The following is an 18,091-nucleotide window of genomic DNA, read 5'->3' as shown; positions in this document are numbered from 1 at the left end:
GGCGTGCTCTGGTCCATGGGGTCACGAAGAGTCAGACACGACTAAACAACGATGATCTATAGGCTGATATGTAATGGCTGTCTGTCCCTCTCTGTTAACAGAACTGAGGAGTACACTTTTCTTTTATTCCTTAAATGTGCATTCACATGCAATTGCTGAGCAGATCTGTTGTTGCAAGACTGACTATAATGCTTTTAAGATATTCACAGTAAAACAATGAATCATAACTGTTTAGAAACTACAAAAAAAAAAAAAAGAAACTGAATGCTGTTTTATTTCAAGTAAATTTAAGATATATTTCAGCTAATGAGGAAAAAACATTAAAACCACTAATTGGTGGTCAAAAGTATTTATCAAAAACTATCATAATAAAATGGATTGAAATAAAAATGCATTAGAACTTTAACAGCAATAAAGAACATTTTTAGGTTGAAATTTTTTCAGTGACACTTTAAAACAGTAACAAACAATAAAACTATAATCTTACAGACCTTGGAACCATATCCTTCCCAGAGATTATAGATTAGATTGGAAATTCCTTTCCAGCATTGGTGACAGAGCTCTGATTCTGGAAAGGGAAGATCAAGTCTTGATTCATCCATCCTGCACATCATTCCACATAATCAGAGAAAAGAAATGGGGAGATTGGGGATTTGGAAGCATAATGTAGGCAAAATAGGAGAGACTCTGAATATGTAGTATCCCAAACTATCTGTGACATCCCCAGTCCAAGGAAATGTTCATACTAAGCTCAGAATGGTTCTCAGTGTTTCAAAACCAGACAGGAATGACAAGTGTTGCTTCTTCCACCAGGAGCCTAGCAGAGTTTAGGAAATGTCAGAATGCTTTGACCTCCTCACAGAATGCCTTTTTAGGGTATTCATTGAGGACTAGAAGACTGTGGTAGACGTCTGCCCCACTTGTACATACATTTACTTAAAATTAAGATTGAACACAGGTTACTTCCAATGAAAGGTGCTTATGATTCAACGGAATCTTTCAAGTAGCTGTGTAAATTATTAGTGCTAGATCTGTAAACTGCATTTTGCAAATTGTTGCATTAACAGTTGTGGAACTTTAGTACAGGTTTGTGCATGTAGAGTGTTAGAAGCCTAAACATCAGTTCGAACCACTGTCCTTTGGAAGGCAGAACCCACAAATATGAACTTAGATGAATGTGTGACATTTTTCATTGTCTAATTCTAAGTTACTGAGAGGCTGGGTCCACATCTTTGAGAGACAGAAAGGTCCGTAATTTGTGATCAAAGTCAATAGGCCGATTTTGAGGTTCCTTGTACTTTTGTGTCATTTTGGTTCCCAGATATGGGATAAGTTCACAGTGATCTATGAACCGATCCAATTTCCTCTTGTACTTCTTTCGCACATAGTCAGAGCTCCTGGGGTTATATGCTGTAAGAAATAAAATTACACCTATTACCTCATGCGACATGTACTTTCTAATTTGTACTGCTCTTCTCAAGATGCCTGAAGACACATTGTAAAATGACATATGCAGATAGTATGCATAATACCTACAAGATTTTCACAACAGATGTATATGGCCCTGTTGATAATACTGCTGAAGCTGCCATTCTGTAAATGTAGATTTTTTTGCTGCAGTGTTTTGCTTATAATGTTCTATTACTGGAGTCCTAGACTACGGCATATAGAATTTTGGTATAGTCTGTCTCATCATACAAAGCAGGGGAAGAGAGTGCAATTTAAAGAATCAAGGGGTTGCTAAATCTCCCTTGCACACAGCATTTTCCTTCTTTAGCCCTGACCCCTCAAGAATGTTCCTTTCAACTGGTATCATTATTGGTACTGCAATCCAAGTGTCAGAAGAGAGCCTGGAGCAGCACATGGAAGGGTTAAAAGTGCTATGCAGTGGACTGAGTATGAATGTGTTTTGTTCTTTTATTATTGTATCTCATCACTACCTTGCACATGAATGGGAGTGATCCATGTTGCAAGACATATATCATGGCCCTCATACTGTATTAAAAAAGTACGCTACACTCATAGACCAATATATTATGATAAAAATAGAATAAAAGACATTGAAGTTATGGTGGATCTTCCAGACAGAATTTAATTCAGGAAGGGTCAATAGGTTTCTGGACTTTAAACAAATTATTTATAAAACAACATGATCAAGAGATTTTCCTTCCAATTCTACAAAAACAAAACTGGTCATTAAGCAGAATCCTATTACATTGTCCAATTAAGAATAGAGGACAAAAGATTAAAATTAGGGAGCATACATACTCCTCATGAATTTTCAAATAGTATCCACAAGAATGTAAAATTTCCAAATAATTTCATTATTTAAATTCTTTCCTCTGCTTTCATTTCTCTTTATTCAACCTTTGACCTAGTTCCACAGGAACGATGATGGTCCAAATTAAGTATACAGATAAATAATTATTTCTTGTCAGTTGCTATACAAAAATTTCTAATCAAGCCAGATGTGGCAAGAAAATCAGCTCTCAAGCCTGAATCTTACCACCAGGGATGTCATGCATCACTGTATTTTAGCCCGTTTCCTATTTATAATTTAAAGACCTGGCCCTGACCTTAATGCAGTTGAGTCCCAGATGCTAGAAATGTAACTTTTTTAAAATTAGGAATGACAGTATTTACTCACATGTTTACTTTTTAAAAATATATGAAAATAAAATTGGTGACCATGCATAAGGAAACTATTTATTTATTTATTTATTTAACTTATATGCCGCCCACACTACCCAAAGGTAGTGTTTATTTTATTTGTTGTTGTGTACTGTCAATTTGGAACTGACTTATAGTGATCCTAATAGGGCTTTCATGGTGAGTGAGATATTTAAGGAGTGGTTTTACCAGTTCTATACCGGAAGGGAGTTTCCATGGATGAGCAGGGACTTGAACCCAGGCCTCCCAAATCATAGTCTGCCATTCTATCCATTACAACTTTTAAAATTTAGTTCATTCATATTATAGAACAAATTTTACTGTACCTTTTAAATGATAGGCTATGAACAGCAGAGCAGTCTTTTTCACACTGAGAAATGGAAATTTTGGTTTTAAACAACCTACTTCATTCATTGCTTTTATCAGAGCTGTCGCCACACCCTAAAGCCATAAAAATATTAATGTTAATCAATATAATCACACTATTCAAAATCACATTTTTTTATTTTCACTAATCACTGTGTTGATGTAATTCATTCGTTTTAGAGTGTGATGTTATCCCATCTGAAACACTTCCTATACCTTCCACTTTTGAATCACTTCCAAGTTTGATAAACATTTCCATACTTTATCCATTTCACATCTTGAACACCCCCCGTTTCCTGGAGCTATGAAAAGTTGCTATTCCTTTTCAAATTGAAGACTATGCAAAGACATACAGAAGAAAATTAAATGGAAAGATGGATGGGCAGACAATGGCTTAACATTGTATAATAATAATTGTGAGCCATCAAGTCAATTTTGATTTATGGCGACCCTTTTCAAGGTTTTCTGGGTAGAGAATACTAAGAAGTGGTTTATCACTTCCTTCTTCTGAAAGCATCCTGGGACTGTGCAGCTTGCTCAATACCACACAGGCTGGCTCTCCTGAGATGCAAGTGGAAAACTGAACTGCCAACCTCTGGCTCTGCAGCCAGATGACTATCTCACTGAACTATCCAGCCAGCTGCTGCCATTGTATTGGCTTTTAAAAATATGGGCAAATTTCAGTTCATAACATTGACATTGCCCTTTTGATCTTCTTTTTGCGGTTTTAAGGCAAACTATAGAAACCTTATCTCTTCAGGTTCATTTGATTTCTCCCTCTTCCTACTGTTTGGTCACATTTTCAAAGTTCTGTTTATCACTATGTACTGTATTTGAATTTGCTTCACACCTTGGTGCACTTTGATTAGATTCAGTAACACATATATGCTTTGCCATCTCTCATTTTTAATCAGAAATGAATTTACCTTACTATAAAAATATGGATTACCTTCTGATGAGACTAAACTAAAATACACTGGCCAGAATACTATCACATAATTCTACCTGTGCAACTGTTGGCATAAATTTCAGTGGGGAATTGCCTCAAGTTAAGAAGCCAGGGTAGGCATTTGCTGTCATGTGCTAAAAGTATGTGAAAATAAATACCAACATCTATTTTTAAAATTTGTGGCAGTTCACCACTGAAATTCATACCAATGGAGTTATATAGTCAAGTGTAATTTTTTCTAATTACTGTTTTGGTAATTAAAAGGTAATCCTAAGCATGTGTACTTGGCAGCAAGTCTATGACGTTAGTGTGCACTGCTCTCAGGTAAGCATGTATAAGAGTAGAATCATAAACATTTGAAAGCACCATTCTAGAGCCATATTTATTTGTTCACATGATGTAGAGAAGGCATCAGCCGTATTAAAAACCCTTAATGAAATAAAATAAGCTTGAAAAATGAACTCAAGGAAAAAGGAGCCGTCTGAGTCATATTCATTCTCACTATATTAATGCAGTCAGAAGCAATTTCAATATTAAGAATTAGAAGTTTTGAGTGAACTAACTGGGGACCAATATTGCCCATGCGGTAACAATATGCCCATTTGAATCACCTGGATTCCCCAAATAAATCAAATTTAATCTGAGCAAAATGAATAAGAGTAGTACAGTAACCTGTTCAAGGTATCCCATCAGGGGAAGAGCCGTCAGCATTATTGGTTCTTTCATTGGGGGAAGTTTATGTGGAAGTTTCTGATCCCAGTATTTTTCTGGTAGCCTAAGAAAACAGACATCACATATTTGCAAAAGATATGATAAACACAAACCATTAAGGTCTGTATCAATCCCCATTCCAATGACTGTTAAATGTCCTTTAATGACCATTGTTAAGGTTATCATCATGTTGGAAACTTGCCCATTTTATATACATTTTACACTTCAGAAACACTCTTTGCTGTGCATTTGTCTAAATGTTTGCCTGCTGAAACGACACTCCATGCACCCGAAGAGCTGCGTGCCATCTTATGTCCTTAAGGTGCCACTAGACTCCTTGTTGTTTTTATAAATCCAAAGGAAAATGTAAAAGAAGAATTACCTCATAAACTTTTGAAGTTTCTCTTCACTTTCAAAGATATATAGCTTTTTGCAATAAAGTACAGCATATTCAGTGTCACCAGGTATCAGTGCTTCATACCTAAAGAGACAATGAAACAGATTATTTATTATTACCATCATCATAATATTTGTATTATTCATGCTCCTTCAAAGTGTTCCAAGAAATGGCTCTTTGCACATCCTTTCCCCCCCCAAATTATTTATTTCTAAAGAATGAAGAGACAATCGACCACATTGCAAATAGTAAATACAAAGCTATTCCCTACATTTCTCCAACTCATATATATACCATTCCCTGTCACCATTTAAAGAAATATTGACCAACAATCTAAATTTCTTTTCAAACCACATGTCTCAAAGTCTATTTTGTTGGCATATTTTAATAATGGCTTCCAATTTTCTGTGTATTTACTATGGCTTATTTCTCCTCTATGTAATCTAACTTTATTGGTCGTTTTTTCCATCAGCAATGTATGCCATATTTTTCTTGTGAATGCTTGCAATGAGAGATCCTGGGCTTTTTTTCCAATTTTTAGCTATTTCAGATCTTGTGGTGCCTATAAGATTTCCAGCTAATTCTTTATATTGTAGTTTCTCGTTTTCCCCCGTGAATAATGAAAATAACATTAATGTTTCATTAATATCTATTTTTTGATTAGTCAGTGTTTCTATCCATCTACTTCCTGCCAAAAAGTTTCTATTTTGGGACAAGAGATCCACATACGTTCCAGAGTTCTTTTTTGTCCACAGTTCCTCCAGCATTTATTGGATATATCTTTATTAATTCTATGTAGTTTTGTAGGATATAGATGCCACCGATGCACTACCTTTAGAACGATTTCTTTTGCACTTGCTGATATAGATTTATATGGGTATTTTTTCCAGATTCCTGTCCAAATTTCCTCAGGTATATTAATATTTAAATTTGTTTCCCACACTGTTTTAGATCCTCCACCTTTTCCATATTTTTTCTCAATAATGCTTTTATATATTAGTGAGGTTAGTCCTCTTTTTATTTTTATCTTTTTGTATACAATATTGTTCAAATTCAGTTAATGTTCTTAGAAAGCCAGTTTTTGTTGTGAGTAGCGAAACTTATTTGTTTTATTTGTAGCCAATCGCTTTTTATTTGCTTTGTTTTCTCTTCTATTTTGTCTGATAGTAATTGGTTCCCCTGAATTGAATAAGTCATTAATTCTATATATTCCAATTTGCTTCCATTCCTTAAATTGTGCATATTTCTCTTTAGACTTAAAATCTGGGTGATCCATGAGGGGACATAAAGGGGATACTGGGGGGGGGGGCAGTGTTTTACTATGTTTTCTCCACAATGTTTCAGAAATGAATGGGTTCTGTATTTGTTCTCCTTTTCCATTTTTTTTAATTGGAAAAAATAATTTTTTTCCAATAAAAAATAGGATTTTTTTTTTGCACATCCTACAATGCATCCAAGCAAAACTTTTATTTTTCAGTCCTTGCCTCAGTCACAGAATTTCATAGCAGCTTTCTGAAATGGTCATCTTCCACAGGTAACCCACATTCACCCAGTGTTTGAGCTCTTCGTAGTAAGCAGGAGGTGACCCTGGAATGTCTTAGTTTCCTGGAATGTCACAGTTTCCTGAGCTTCCATATGTGTACGTCTCCCCATGATTTAATTCATTCTTACAGACCTATCACTGATAACCCTGCTCAGGACCTGCAGTCTAAGAGCTATGATTTTGTTTATTAAATGAACACATCTCACATTAGGTCATCTTTGTCTGTTCCCTTTATTTCCCACTTTCTTGAACACTGTTGTTTTTTCCAGAAAGCTGTCTCATGATGTGCCTAAAGTATGTTAACCTACGTTTATTCATTTTAAATTTTAGGGATAGTTCAGGTTTTGTTTGATCTGAATCCAATTATTTGTTTACTGGAAGTTCATGGTATCTCTAAAAGTTTTGTCCTATGCCATGTTTCAAATGAAATGACTCTTTTTTTTTGGTTCACTTTCTTCATTGTCCAAGTTTCACTTCTATACATAGTAAGGGGAATACCACTGTATGGGTGATCTTGACTTAGATCTCCAGCGACGCATTTTTATACTTAAGTATCTCTTGTAGTTCCTTCATGGCTGCCCTTCCAAGTCGAGATCTCCTTTTGATTTATTGGTTGTTGTTATAGTATTTTGTGGCCATTGCCTGGCTTGGATGTTTATCCCACAACAAAGCAATATTTGAAATATTCTGGGAGTTTTAAATTTGCCCTTCCGTAAATGGATGATGCTTTCCATATGAGAAAGGGCACCAGATCTGTCCCTGAAGTCTTAAATATACACCATACCATATATTTTGTCAACTTTTTCCCTTCTTCAAAATCAGATTTTTTTTTTTAAAAAAATGACTTCCAAGTACAGTATAATAATAAATGTTACGAGCCAAAGAAAGTTAAGGCTTCACATTCCTGAAGAATAAAATAAGGTGTCACAGCTTTATTGTGATCGACAAACAATTAAAAACAGTCACAGCTTTTTTGTGAGAGACAATCAATTTTAAAAACAAAGAATTTTATGGAAACTGGAAGACTACATTTCACAGACCAGCATTTATTACAATAAATTTATTAATCTTTAAGTTGCCACAGCCCTGTGTTATTTTTGCTAGAACAGACTAACACAACTATCTCTTGGGAAGTTTTTAAGGAGATAATTCCTTTCTAGTGATACTGCATTCTTTTAAAAAATGTGTTGTGTCATAGAAATTCTTGTCAATGTGCACATTTACCTTTGCTTCCCATCTAGGTAAGTAACTGGACAGTATCCTTGCATTTCAGCTTGCATAGGGAACAAAGCCTTCACATCTGCTGCAGTCAGTCTCTTTGGTAATTTATTTGGGAGAGGAAGAGGATTAGGTGCCAATGGGGGAACATATAATTCTGGTGCATTCAGGAATTTCTGAATTGAAAGAAAGCAGACATTTTATTGAATGAAAATGAGAAACCTCATGTTTCAATTCATGAATCACTTGTTCATGAAACTGCTTGTTTTATTTGCAAGTTTGTGTCCTCTCTGTATTTTGAGTACCTGGGAGGAACTTTTCTGAGCTGAGCTGATTGTCTGCCTATCCAGCACTTACCAATAATTCCTTTCAGCCTTTTAATTCAAAGAGAGCCCTGCTCTTCTGCTGAGTGCTTTCCCCCACTCTTTTTAGTCCACTGGCAGCAGTTTGCTTGCTGTTGATCTGTTGAGTTGATTGCCAAGTATGTGTGCAATAAATAAAGAAAGCAGCGTACACAAGTCTGTAATTTCAAACAACTGTAAATAATTTTTTTAATTCTTTCTCCTACAAATGTCTCAGAGTGAGTTATTGAGATTTTAAGTGCCAGTTAATGAAAAAGGGATGTACTCTGGGAAATCTGTAGCTATTTTCTGTGTCTCTGTATTTCTACTGCATAGCAAAAGGAATTTTAAAAGAAATTCAAAATTCTGCAACAGAAACTACTGAGCTCAAAAAGGAGCTGAGATATTGTTTACTTTCTTATATCTTGGTAATATTTAGCTTGTAGTGCCGACTATGTTGTTGGTGATCTTCAGAATGAATACAAAAAGTGCATGCTTGTTTTAAAGGACAAGATCAAATCAGTGAAGGAGAGAAATGGACTGACATACTAATATAAAGCAACATAAGTGACATGGAAGTTCAAAACGTTTTTTGTTGAAAAGTTAAAATTTGAGGTCAGGGAGTGACCTGATAAAGGATGGGAAGCTATTCAAAATAAAAGGAAGTGTTCAGGGGTTACTTTTCCTCCTCAAGTCTCCATTATTTCACTTGTGCTATTATTTGGAATATTTGTACAAACAGAATTTCCCTTTGCTTGGAATTATTATGACCAAAAAGGTTATTAAGAGAATATAACAGAAAAAATTCTACAGTACCATAATGGCAGTATAGCTTAATGAAAAATACCGGTAAACATTACTTGTAGTCAGTCTATATAATATCTGAGGCATGTTCTTGCATATATACCTATGTATATAAGTACAGTATGTGTACATATAGAGTGGCTGAAAGTGAAACTAGAGTAGGTCAACTGAATCAGTGAGGATTCGGTGAGGCAACATCTGATTCAGTGGTCCTACTCTAGTTATGACTTACTATTGGATTTCAGCCTATATATAGTAAAAATTCTAACCAGTGACAGAGAGCTTTTAAAGCATTTAAATTCTTATCAGATTCTCTCAATGAACTACTGTTTTTGTCATACTGCAGACTGGAAAGTGGAGTTTAAAGTTAAGAGAGAGTAAATCTGCCTAAAGAAATCTAAGGTAATTAAGGCAAATGTATCCATCCTCTTTTTACAACATTATTCCCTCACTTGTACAGTACATGCAAACCTACAAACTAAACCATGCTGTTTCACAATTATTATTGACCAATTATAAAATGAAAGGAAGCTAATTTGCTAAATGCAGAGGGAGACAAGCTGTGTTAGAATATACAGACAGTCTTTTTCTCTTAAGGACATATTGCTTCTAGCAATCAATATCTCATCGTGGGAGGTCCCTCATGGGTTTATGTCAGAAATAAAACATCTTGGCTCACACAGTGAGTGAATACTGCACACCACCTCTTTTGTACTTCCACCTGTACGTTCTACATACAGTACGTGTCTGATCTGCTCTGATACTCACATCCAGTTCCTCCTGCCCAGCCATTTTGTAATAATGTCCTCGAAACTCTGCCGCAAAGCGCAGTGAAGGAGAGACAGAACAATCGACAAGCTCGCCTTTTTCTGCAAGGTTGACAGGACAGTACTGCCCAAACTCTCCCAGTCGAGACAGCAGTTCTTGTGGCATGATACACATATCAGCAATACTGGCTGCTTTTCCTGTTAACAGGTGGATACAACACTTATGTTTCAGCTGTGTAACCCTGCATTTGGAAGATTATACCTGTTTTGTTGATAACATGTAAATGAAACAGCTATATCAGATAATACTGAGAAGAGCAAACGGACACTCTTAAACTGTTCAAATGGCAGGATAATTTGATGGAACTTCTGCAAAGATCAACAGAATTGATTCTGGCCTTTTTAAGTAAAGAAAAGCTGATGGGGACGTAAAATACAAAAGGTTACACCACATAATTAATTTATTAGCATGCTTAGCAAATGTTACCTATACACGCAGTATAAACTTTCATTTGCTGCTGAAAAAAAATTAATTTGCTAAATGGATTCTTCCTTTCTAAGACACTGAATTATAACTTGGCGTTGATAAAATATTGTTCTACACAAGTTTAAAAATTGGATCTCCCTACAAGCTTGTTCAATGTCTATTTAAATAAAAAATTACCAAGGTCAATGAATGAGACTCCATTCAATGGGATTCACTCCCAGGAAAGTGTGTAGAAACTACTATATGTTTGCATAACATTGGAATAATGCTTGTTATCAAATATTAAAAAGTAGGTATAAGTTTTTCCCCCATCTAAGGTATTTATTTAACTAATAGCCCACTTTTCTGGGACTTGAGGAGGTGGCTTACAGTATAATTAAAATCAAATCTAGTTTAAAATTAAGTATTAAAACATAATTAAGTAAATTCTCCTATTTAAAATGAATGTCATTTCCATTATTTCAAAGTATTTCTGTTAAAAATAGTAACTGCAGGACCTCCTCAGGTTTCCTTGTCAGGCTTCCTTTACTGGCTTCTGACCTTGGCCGACCGTCCTTCCATCTTAGCTTCCTGTTCTTAGGATTGCTGTTGTCCCTTCTATCCTTCCCATGCCTCTTTCTTGTCTCTTCCAGGAGGAGGTCTCTTGCTTTTGTTCTCTGGAGACAATGACTCCTGACATCTTTGTGAATACTAGAACTAAGACTCCTGTCATCTTTCGTAACCCAAGTGTAGTTCTCTAAGAAAGACAACCTTAACCTTAATAGCCGTGCATTATGTGCCTGCAGATTTATGATATTAACTCAATGGGGGGGGGGGGGGTTAAGTAAGAAGTCAACACTTGGCTCATGTGACCATAGGCCAGAGAAAGCTAAAAGTGAAACACTTTTGAACAGCTGTTAGGGTCAAAAGAGTTGGTTCTGGCCAAAGAAGAGAACACTTGCTATTTATAGTCACAGGAACAATGCATAGATGATTTCCTTGCCACCGGAATAATTTGTATCCCTCTGTCTTAGGGCTGAATCCTCCATATTGTGAGCATGTGGATGGGTATGATAGGATGGAGGGCTGATGCTGATTCCTTAAGGCAATACTGGGCCAGTGTGGCAATCGATAAGAAACTTGAAAATCAGAGGTAAAGCAGAAAGCATGGCTTTCTCAGTCATTATGGGAGTATGAAAGTGTTGTATGGTTTATCTCTTAGCAGAGTCTAGTGAGTCAGAGAAAGGGTGGGAACAGGTATAGGCTCCTGCCACACTGGGAGAGAAATGTGTCCCCTAGTGAGTTAATTTTTTGGACTGAGTTCTTCTTTGTCAAGGTACCAAATGGTGAAGTTGTCAGTAGCAATCTGGACTACACTCCCATCAAGTAGAGATAGAAAGACGTTGCAGACCTTGAAAACTGCCAGCAATTCTCAAAATTTGATGTGATGGGCCTCCCTCTGAGTCCATCACCCTTGAATACAATGGTCCAAGCAATGATTCCCCCAACCTACACTGGATGCATCCACTGTAACTGTTGAGGCAAGGCAGGAGGTTTAAAAGGCATGCCCAGAAATATGTGGTTGGTATTGATATACCACAAAAGGGAAAGGAAAACTGAGCAAGGGCCTGCCAGTCAAAGTAATTTTGAATCTACTTTTGGAAGGTAAAATAAAGGCACTTATGTGATGGATATGTGGCTATATGGAAATAAATGTCCTTCAGATTGATCATGAGAAATCAATCATCTTTCTGTGATTGGGGAAAAACTGGAGGCAGTCATCGTTGAAGAGCACTTTGTTATTATGAACTAATTGACACCTCAAAAGCAGAAAACTGAGTGCCAGCCCCATCCTGTTTCAGTACCATGAACTATCTGGAATAATGAGCAATAGATTGTTGATGTGGGTTTATTGATTTCACTTTGCAGAGCACGGTGCTACTCTCCTTTAGTAAAGCTGTCAAAGGAAAGGTGGAATAAAACACTCCATCAGGAGGGAGACCATCAATTCATATCCATTAGCCCTACTGGATAATGCCAGGTGTCCAAATATTGAATAGGCCTGAAGCAAAAAACAGGGTGATTGTTAGAGGTGTCAGTGAGATAGGACAATCAAAAGTGGTATTTGGGATCAGTAGACTAGAGTTTATAAAATAATTGTTTGGAGTGTCGGGTGGAAATTGGCTATGGAAAGTGTTTGAAGCCGGCAGTTGGTATATAGTAGTTGGTAGACTGAGACTGGGAAGATTGAGGGCACTGTGATGATCCTGATACAACTCTAATGTGGCAAGTTGTGGTGGATAGTTTATGGGTCTTATCTAATTTCTAACCTGTCCTTTCAGAAAAGAGGATGAAACTACTGAAGCAGATATCATCCACCTTAGTACAATCGGTCTGGGACAAGGCTGTGGTGGTGGAGCCATAAGCATTACCTTAAAGCAATAGTGCCCATTGATGTGCATTCCTACATCGTGTCTGTCCCAAATGACTTGTTGTCCAAAATATTGCCAGATGCTTCAAAGAAAAAGTGGACTTCTCTCTCTCCCTCTCTCTCTTTTTAATGTTCAGGCAGAAATCTCATCATATTACAGACTTATTCTCAAGGAGTAACTGGTGTTTTCCCAGATAAGCCTATAGCTTCATCATTTTCAGACCTAATGAAACACCAGAGTATGCTTTGTGGCTAAGGAAGTGGAGCCGTCAGCAACAATAGCTTTCCAATGGATAAGGCAAGAGTTTCAGAGTTAGGAGCCAGATGCTTTGGAAGAAACTTAGAAGACTCCTCCTGAATGCCATACAATGTCTCTAGTGGAGGAGAAGTTTTTGGTGTTGAAGACTGTTTTTGCTATAGTCTACAGTAAGGAAAATCACATTGGCACTGTCCCTAGAACATTGCCTGGAATATGTACCACTAAAAAGACTGGGTCGTACCTCATGCCAGTTGTTGTTGTTGTTTAGTCATTGTCATGTCTGACGCTTCATGGCCCCGTGGACCAGAGCATGCCAGGCTCTCCTGTCTTCCACTGCCTCCCAGAGTTTGTTTGTTTGTTTGTTTATTTATTTCATTTGTACTCTGCCCATCTAGTCAATTGACTACTCTGGGCGGTTTGGTCAGATTCATGTTGGTAGCTTTGATGAATGGACACTGTCCAACCATCTCGTCCTGTCGTCCCCTTCTCCTCTTGCCTTCACTCTTTCCGAACATCAAGGTCTTTACCAGGGAGTCTTCTCTTCTCATGAGATGGCCAAAGTATTGAAGCCTCAGCTTCAGGGTCTGTCCTTCCAGTGAGCACTCAGGGCTGATTTCCTTCAGAATGGATAGGTTTGATCTCCTTGCAGTCCAGGAGACTCTCAAGAGCCTCCTCCAGCACCACAATTCAAAGGCATCAATTCTTTGGTGGTCAGCCTTCTTTATGGTCCAGCTCTCAATTCCTATTCATCGCAACTGGAAAAACCATAGCTTTGACTATGTGGACCTTTGTTGGCAAGGTGATGTCTCTGAGTTTTAAGATGCTGTCTCACGCCAGTTAGGAGTGTGCAAATATTTCACTAGACAAACTTGACACAGGAGGACATTTGTGCATGAAGAGGAGGTTATGGTGCAGCTGGAACAGGAGGAGAAGATTACAGTGGTAGAATCTCTGGTGGTGGTGGTGGCTGGTCAGAGATAACTTCAGTAGAGTTGACAACAGTAGCTTTGGAATGTGTAACTTTCTCCTCCTCCTCCTCCTCCTCCTTTCCCTTCCCTCTTCCCCACCACCCTCAGGTACAGTACTGAGGGTCTTCTTCAAAAGAAAAGATTTTAGAGAGGCACTCCAATTGTATTCAGGCAGACTAGAAACAGTTTGACAGGTTTTGCACAGTGGGAAATATTCCTCCCCAAAAGCACTTTCTGTGTCCGTCTGGGGAGGAATTCTCACTTTCAAAACAGAACAACATTTTAAAAATGCCCCCTTCTGGGCCATAGGCTCTGAGAGGAAATAAAAAACAATACAGCAGCAATGAAAGAATAGTGCATATGCACTAATGGGGCGGTATAGAAATGAATGAAATAAATACAATAATAATAAATAAAATACTACTGACACTACTGATATATAAACAATGAAAGAAAGAAGGAAAGAAAAAAATGACTCTGCTTTCTCTGTTTCTTACTACATGCTGCAGCTGTGGCTGACAAAATGGAACTGAGGAACAACCTCTTGTACAGGCGCTGCAGGAAGGAGGGTTGAGGCGACTCCTAAAACTGTCTCTATTCAGAAAGTTCTAGATTGTGGCTGTGCACAGGCACAGATGCATGAAAGTAATGCACAAAGACCACAATGAAGACCCCACAGTATCCTCCTCACCAATGCCATCTTGAAACTAAACACACACACTCCACAAGTCAGGAAGAGAGAGAGATTACATTCCAATAAACATAAAAGGCATAACCAGAATTGGACATTATGAAAACTTGCGATTCTTACTGGGCTCAGATTTTCTTTGGTAAGTAACAATCTAAACAATGCAAGTGTTTCTGCCAAAGGACCTGAACATCTATATTAACCTTCAAAATTACTTTTTGTTTTTATTTTAAGTTAATATCAAATCTCATTGGTTGAAATCCTGTTGCACAAATTTGCAATACGTAAGGCTGAAAATGTCTTCAGTTGTGACAGCTTTTTGTAAATTAAAACTCTCCAAATGCTACTATCCAAATGTTTTCTTGGGATCTCCATCATGGGGAAATCACTGAGGGCCGTAGGATGGGTGCAAAGTCTTAACTTTCCCAAAACTGCCACCTGTGCGATTGTTTTACTGGCAGTGGTGAGTTTTGAAAATTTAACAGCTTCCCCCATCCTATTGTTCCCCAACAGCTTACCCACACTGAAAAGGATCCCAAGAGAGACTCAGAACCTTTGGGGTGCAGGACTGAAAAAATAATTAATTTACAAAAGTACTATAGATGATGATGCCGTTCAGCTTTATGCAGCGTAAAGTTGCACAAGAGGAATTTTAGCCCATGAGATTGAAACTGTAATTCTATAAGCAACCTTTCGTTTAAAACATGACAGTTTACTCACCTTGCCGTATTCTTTCAAGATATGTCTGGATTTGTTTCGTGATAGCTTGAGTATCCTCAAGGACTCTGTTCCATATCCACCATTTGCTGTGGGTTGCATCAACCACATACCAGTTCTGGTGCTGCTCTTCATAGTAAGGTCTGATTTCTTCAGTCTGTGCTTTGTAACATGAGTTCTTGACAGAAAGAATATGAGAGCTGTCGTGCGCGGGATAAGGAAGTCTGAGAAGACAGTTTGAAGTGCATTAACATAACGATTATTTAAACTTCCCTCTAAAAATTATTCTACTGCATATCATATTGCTACACACAAACCATCAGTATTGATCTGACTATAAAGTTGTGACTTCAAAGTGGCCTGTATGCTCTGACTTGGAGGTATACATGAGACAATTAGAGGATCATTAAGGGAGCAAATTTAAGGGCTTACGGCATTTTGTGACCAGTACAACAGAAGCAGGGCAAAGAGAGTGGGGATAACTGACTAGTAAAATATATGGCTCTAAAAATAAGAACTTTACTTTAGTTATTGACATTTTTCAATTGTAAAAAACATTTCATGTATTAGAATGTTTATATGATAGCAATAACATATTTATATCATGATAAAGTTATTTTGAGGGCTTTTTCCTTCTCACAATTACCTTTCAGAAGTTTGTTTATCCAGTAGTGCTCTTCTGAAAACCTCCTTCACATCGATTTGTAACTCAAAAATTTTTACTGGAATTATTTTCATTTCTTCTAAAAGACCTACTTGTTTTCTTGTTACTGGGTACCCATCAATAACATATCTGTGGAGAGAAACCAGACAAAATTCAAACTGAATGCAGATTTATTTTTGGACACTATCAATTCCATTACCATTCATACAGTTGTCAACGAGCATAAAATATATAGAATACTATTCTGAGACAAGAATACAGTACTAAAACAGAGAGCCTTACAGCATGTTATTTTATCTTTAGCTGAATTTCTGTTAAGCAATTCTGTGGGTTTCGGTTTCCTTGGAATGGCTACCTGTTTGCTTCCATGCTCAATCCAAAGTGCTGGTTTAGACCTATAAAGTCCTAAACAGTTTTTGTAACCTGATATCTCACAGAACATCTCTCCCTGAAGCAATCTACCCATACCGTTCACTCCTCAGAATATTTGCCACTGAAAGAACCAACACCACTGAGGCCAGAAAAGTCACAATTAGAAATCAAGCATCTTCTGCCCTGATCCCCTTGTTGTGGAACAAGCCACTGTTGGCGGTCTGCCAGGCACCATCCCTCCCTCTTGACCTTCAGAAAGATGTTAAAAACTGAACTTTTCATGGCGCCATTTAATTAGCTTGTACTTGAAAACCCATGAGCACTGCTATAGCATTTGCCATGTTATTCTAGGTTTAGGTAGTTGGGATACTAGACTGAGGTTTTAATTTTAATTTAACTGTCTTCTACCCCTTCACAGATTGCTGCCTTGTCGTGGCGAAGGGGCTTGAGTAATTCAGAGAAGGTATGGGCTATGCCATGCAGGGACATCCAACATAGACAGGTCATAGTGGAGAGTTCTGACTAAACGCAATCCACCTGGAGCAAGAACTGGCAATGTCACTCCAGTGGGAAAAGCTGTACTGGGATACAATCTCAAAGATGATAGAATGATTTCAACATGAATCCAAGGCAGACCTTTCAACATCACAGTAATCCAAGTTTATGCACCAACCACTGATGCTGAAGAGGCTGAAATTGACCAATTTTATGAAGACCTACAACACCTTCTAGAATTGACACCAAAGAAAGATGTTCTTCTCATTACAGGAGATTGGGATGCTAAAGTAGGGAGTCAAGAGATAAAAGGTACAACAGGTAAATTTGGCCTTGGAGTTCAAAAAGAAGCAGGGCAAAGGCTAATAGATTTTCGCCATGAGAACAAGCTGGTAATCACAAACATTCTTTTCCAACAACACAAGAGGCGACTCTACACATGGACATCACCAGATGGGCAATACTGAAATCAGATGGATTATATTCTTTGCAGCAAGATGGAGAAGCTCAAAACAGTCAGCAAAAACAAGACCTGGAGCTGATTGTGGCTCTGATCCTCAGCTTCTTATAGCAAAACTCAAGCTTAAACTGAAGAAAGTAGGAAAAACCACTGGTATAATCTAAAGCAAGTATAATCTAAAGCAAATCCCTTATGAATATACAGAACAGATGTAAGGAACTAGATTTGGTGGACAGAGTGCCTGAAGAACTATGGATGGAGGCTCGTAACACTGTACAGGAGGCAGCAACAAAAACCATCCCAAAGAAAAGGAAATGCAAGAAAGCAAAGTGGCTGTCCAACGAGGCCTTACAAAGAGCAGAGAAGAGAAGGGAAACAAAATGCAAGGGAGATAGGGAAAGTTACAGAAAATTGAATGCAGACTCCAAAGAATAGGAGAGACAAGAGGGCCTTCTTAAATGAACAGTGCAAAGAAATAGAGGAAAATAATAGAAAGGGAAAAACCAGAGATCTGTTCAAGAAAATTGGAGATATTAAAGGAACATTTTGTGCAAAGATGGGCATGATAAAGGACTCATTTCACACGCTAGCAAGGTTATGCTGAAAATACTCCAAGGCAGGCTTCAGCAGTATGTGGACCAAGAACTCCCAGAAGTACAAGCTGGATTTTGAATGGGCAGAGGAACTAGAGACCAAATTGCTAACATGCATCGGATTATGGAGAAAGCCAGAGAGTTCTAGAAAAACATCTACTTCTGCTTCATTGACTATGCAAAAGCCTTTGACTGTGTGGATGACAGCAAAC

At 37.6% G+C, this 18,091-nt stretch overlaps 1 protein-coding gene across 4 annotated transcripts in view; it reads right to left on the bottom strand.

Annotated features, from left to right (window-relative positions):
• Positions 1–252: 252 nt before the first annotated feature.
• Positions 253–18,091, bottom strand: part of AK9 (adenylate kinase 9) — an 87,182-nt gene continuing 69,343 nt past the window's right edge. For all 4 annotated transcript variants that reach the window (XM_072997956.2, XM_078385147.1, XM_078385148.1 and 1 more), the window contains 8 exons: positions 15,942–16,088; positions 15,299–15,519; positions 9,768–9,964; positions 7,861–8,030; positions 5,079–5,177; positions 4,658–4,760; positions 2,997–3,111; positions 253–1,410 (listed from right to left, as the gene is read on the bottom strand). In XM_072997956.2, the coding sequence (XP_072854057.2) occupies positions 1,208–1,410; positions 2,997–3,111; positions 4,658–4,760; positions 5,079–5,177; positions 7,861–8,030; positions 9,768–9,964; positions 15,299–15,519; positions 15,942–16,088 (1,255 nt within the window). In that variant the 3' untranslated portion in view covers positions 253–1,207. The remainder of the gene's footprint in view (positions 1,411–2,996; positions 3,112–4,657; positions 4,761–5,078; positions 5,178–7,860; positions 8,031–9,767; positions 9,965–15,298; positions 15,520–15,941; positions 16,089–18,091) is intronic.

Source organism: Pogona vitticeps, chromosome 1 (genome assembly GCF_051106095.1).
Source record: "Pogona vitticeps strain Pit_001003342236 chromosome 1, PviZW2.1, whole genome shotgun sequence".
In the NCBI taxonomy this organism is placed as follows: Eukaryota; Metazoa; Chordata; class Lepidosauria; order Squamata; family Agamidae; genus Pogona; species Pogona vitticeps.
This window is presented reverse-complemented; position numbering and strand designations above follow the sequence as displayed.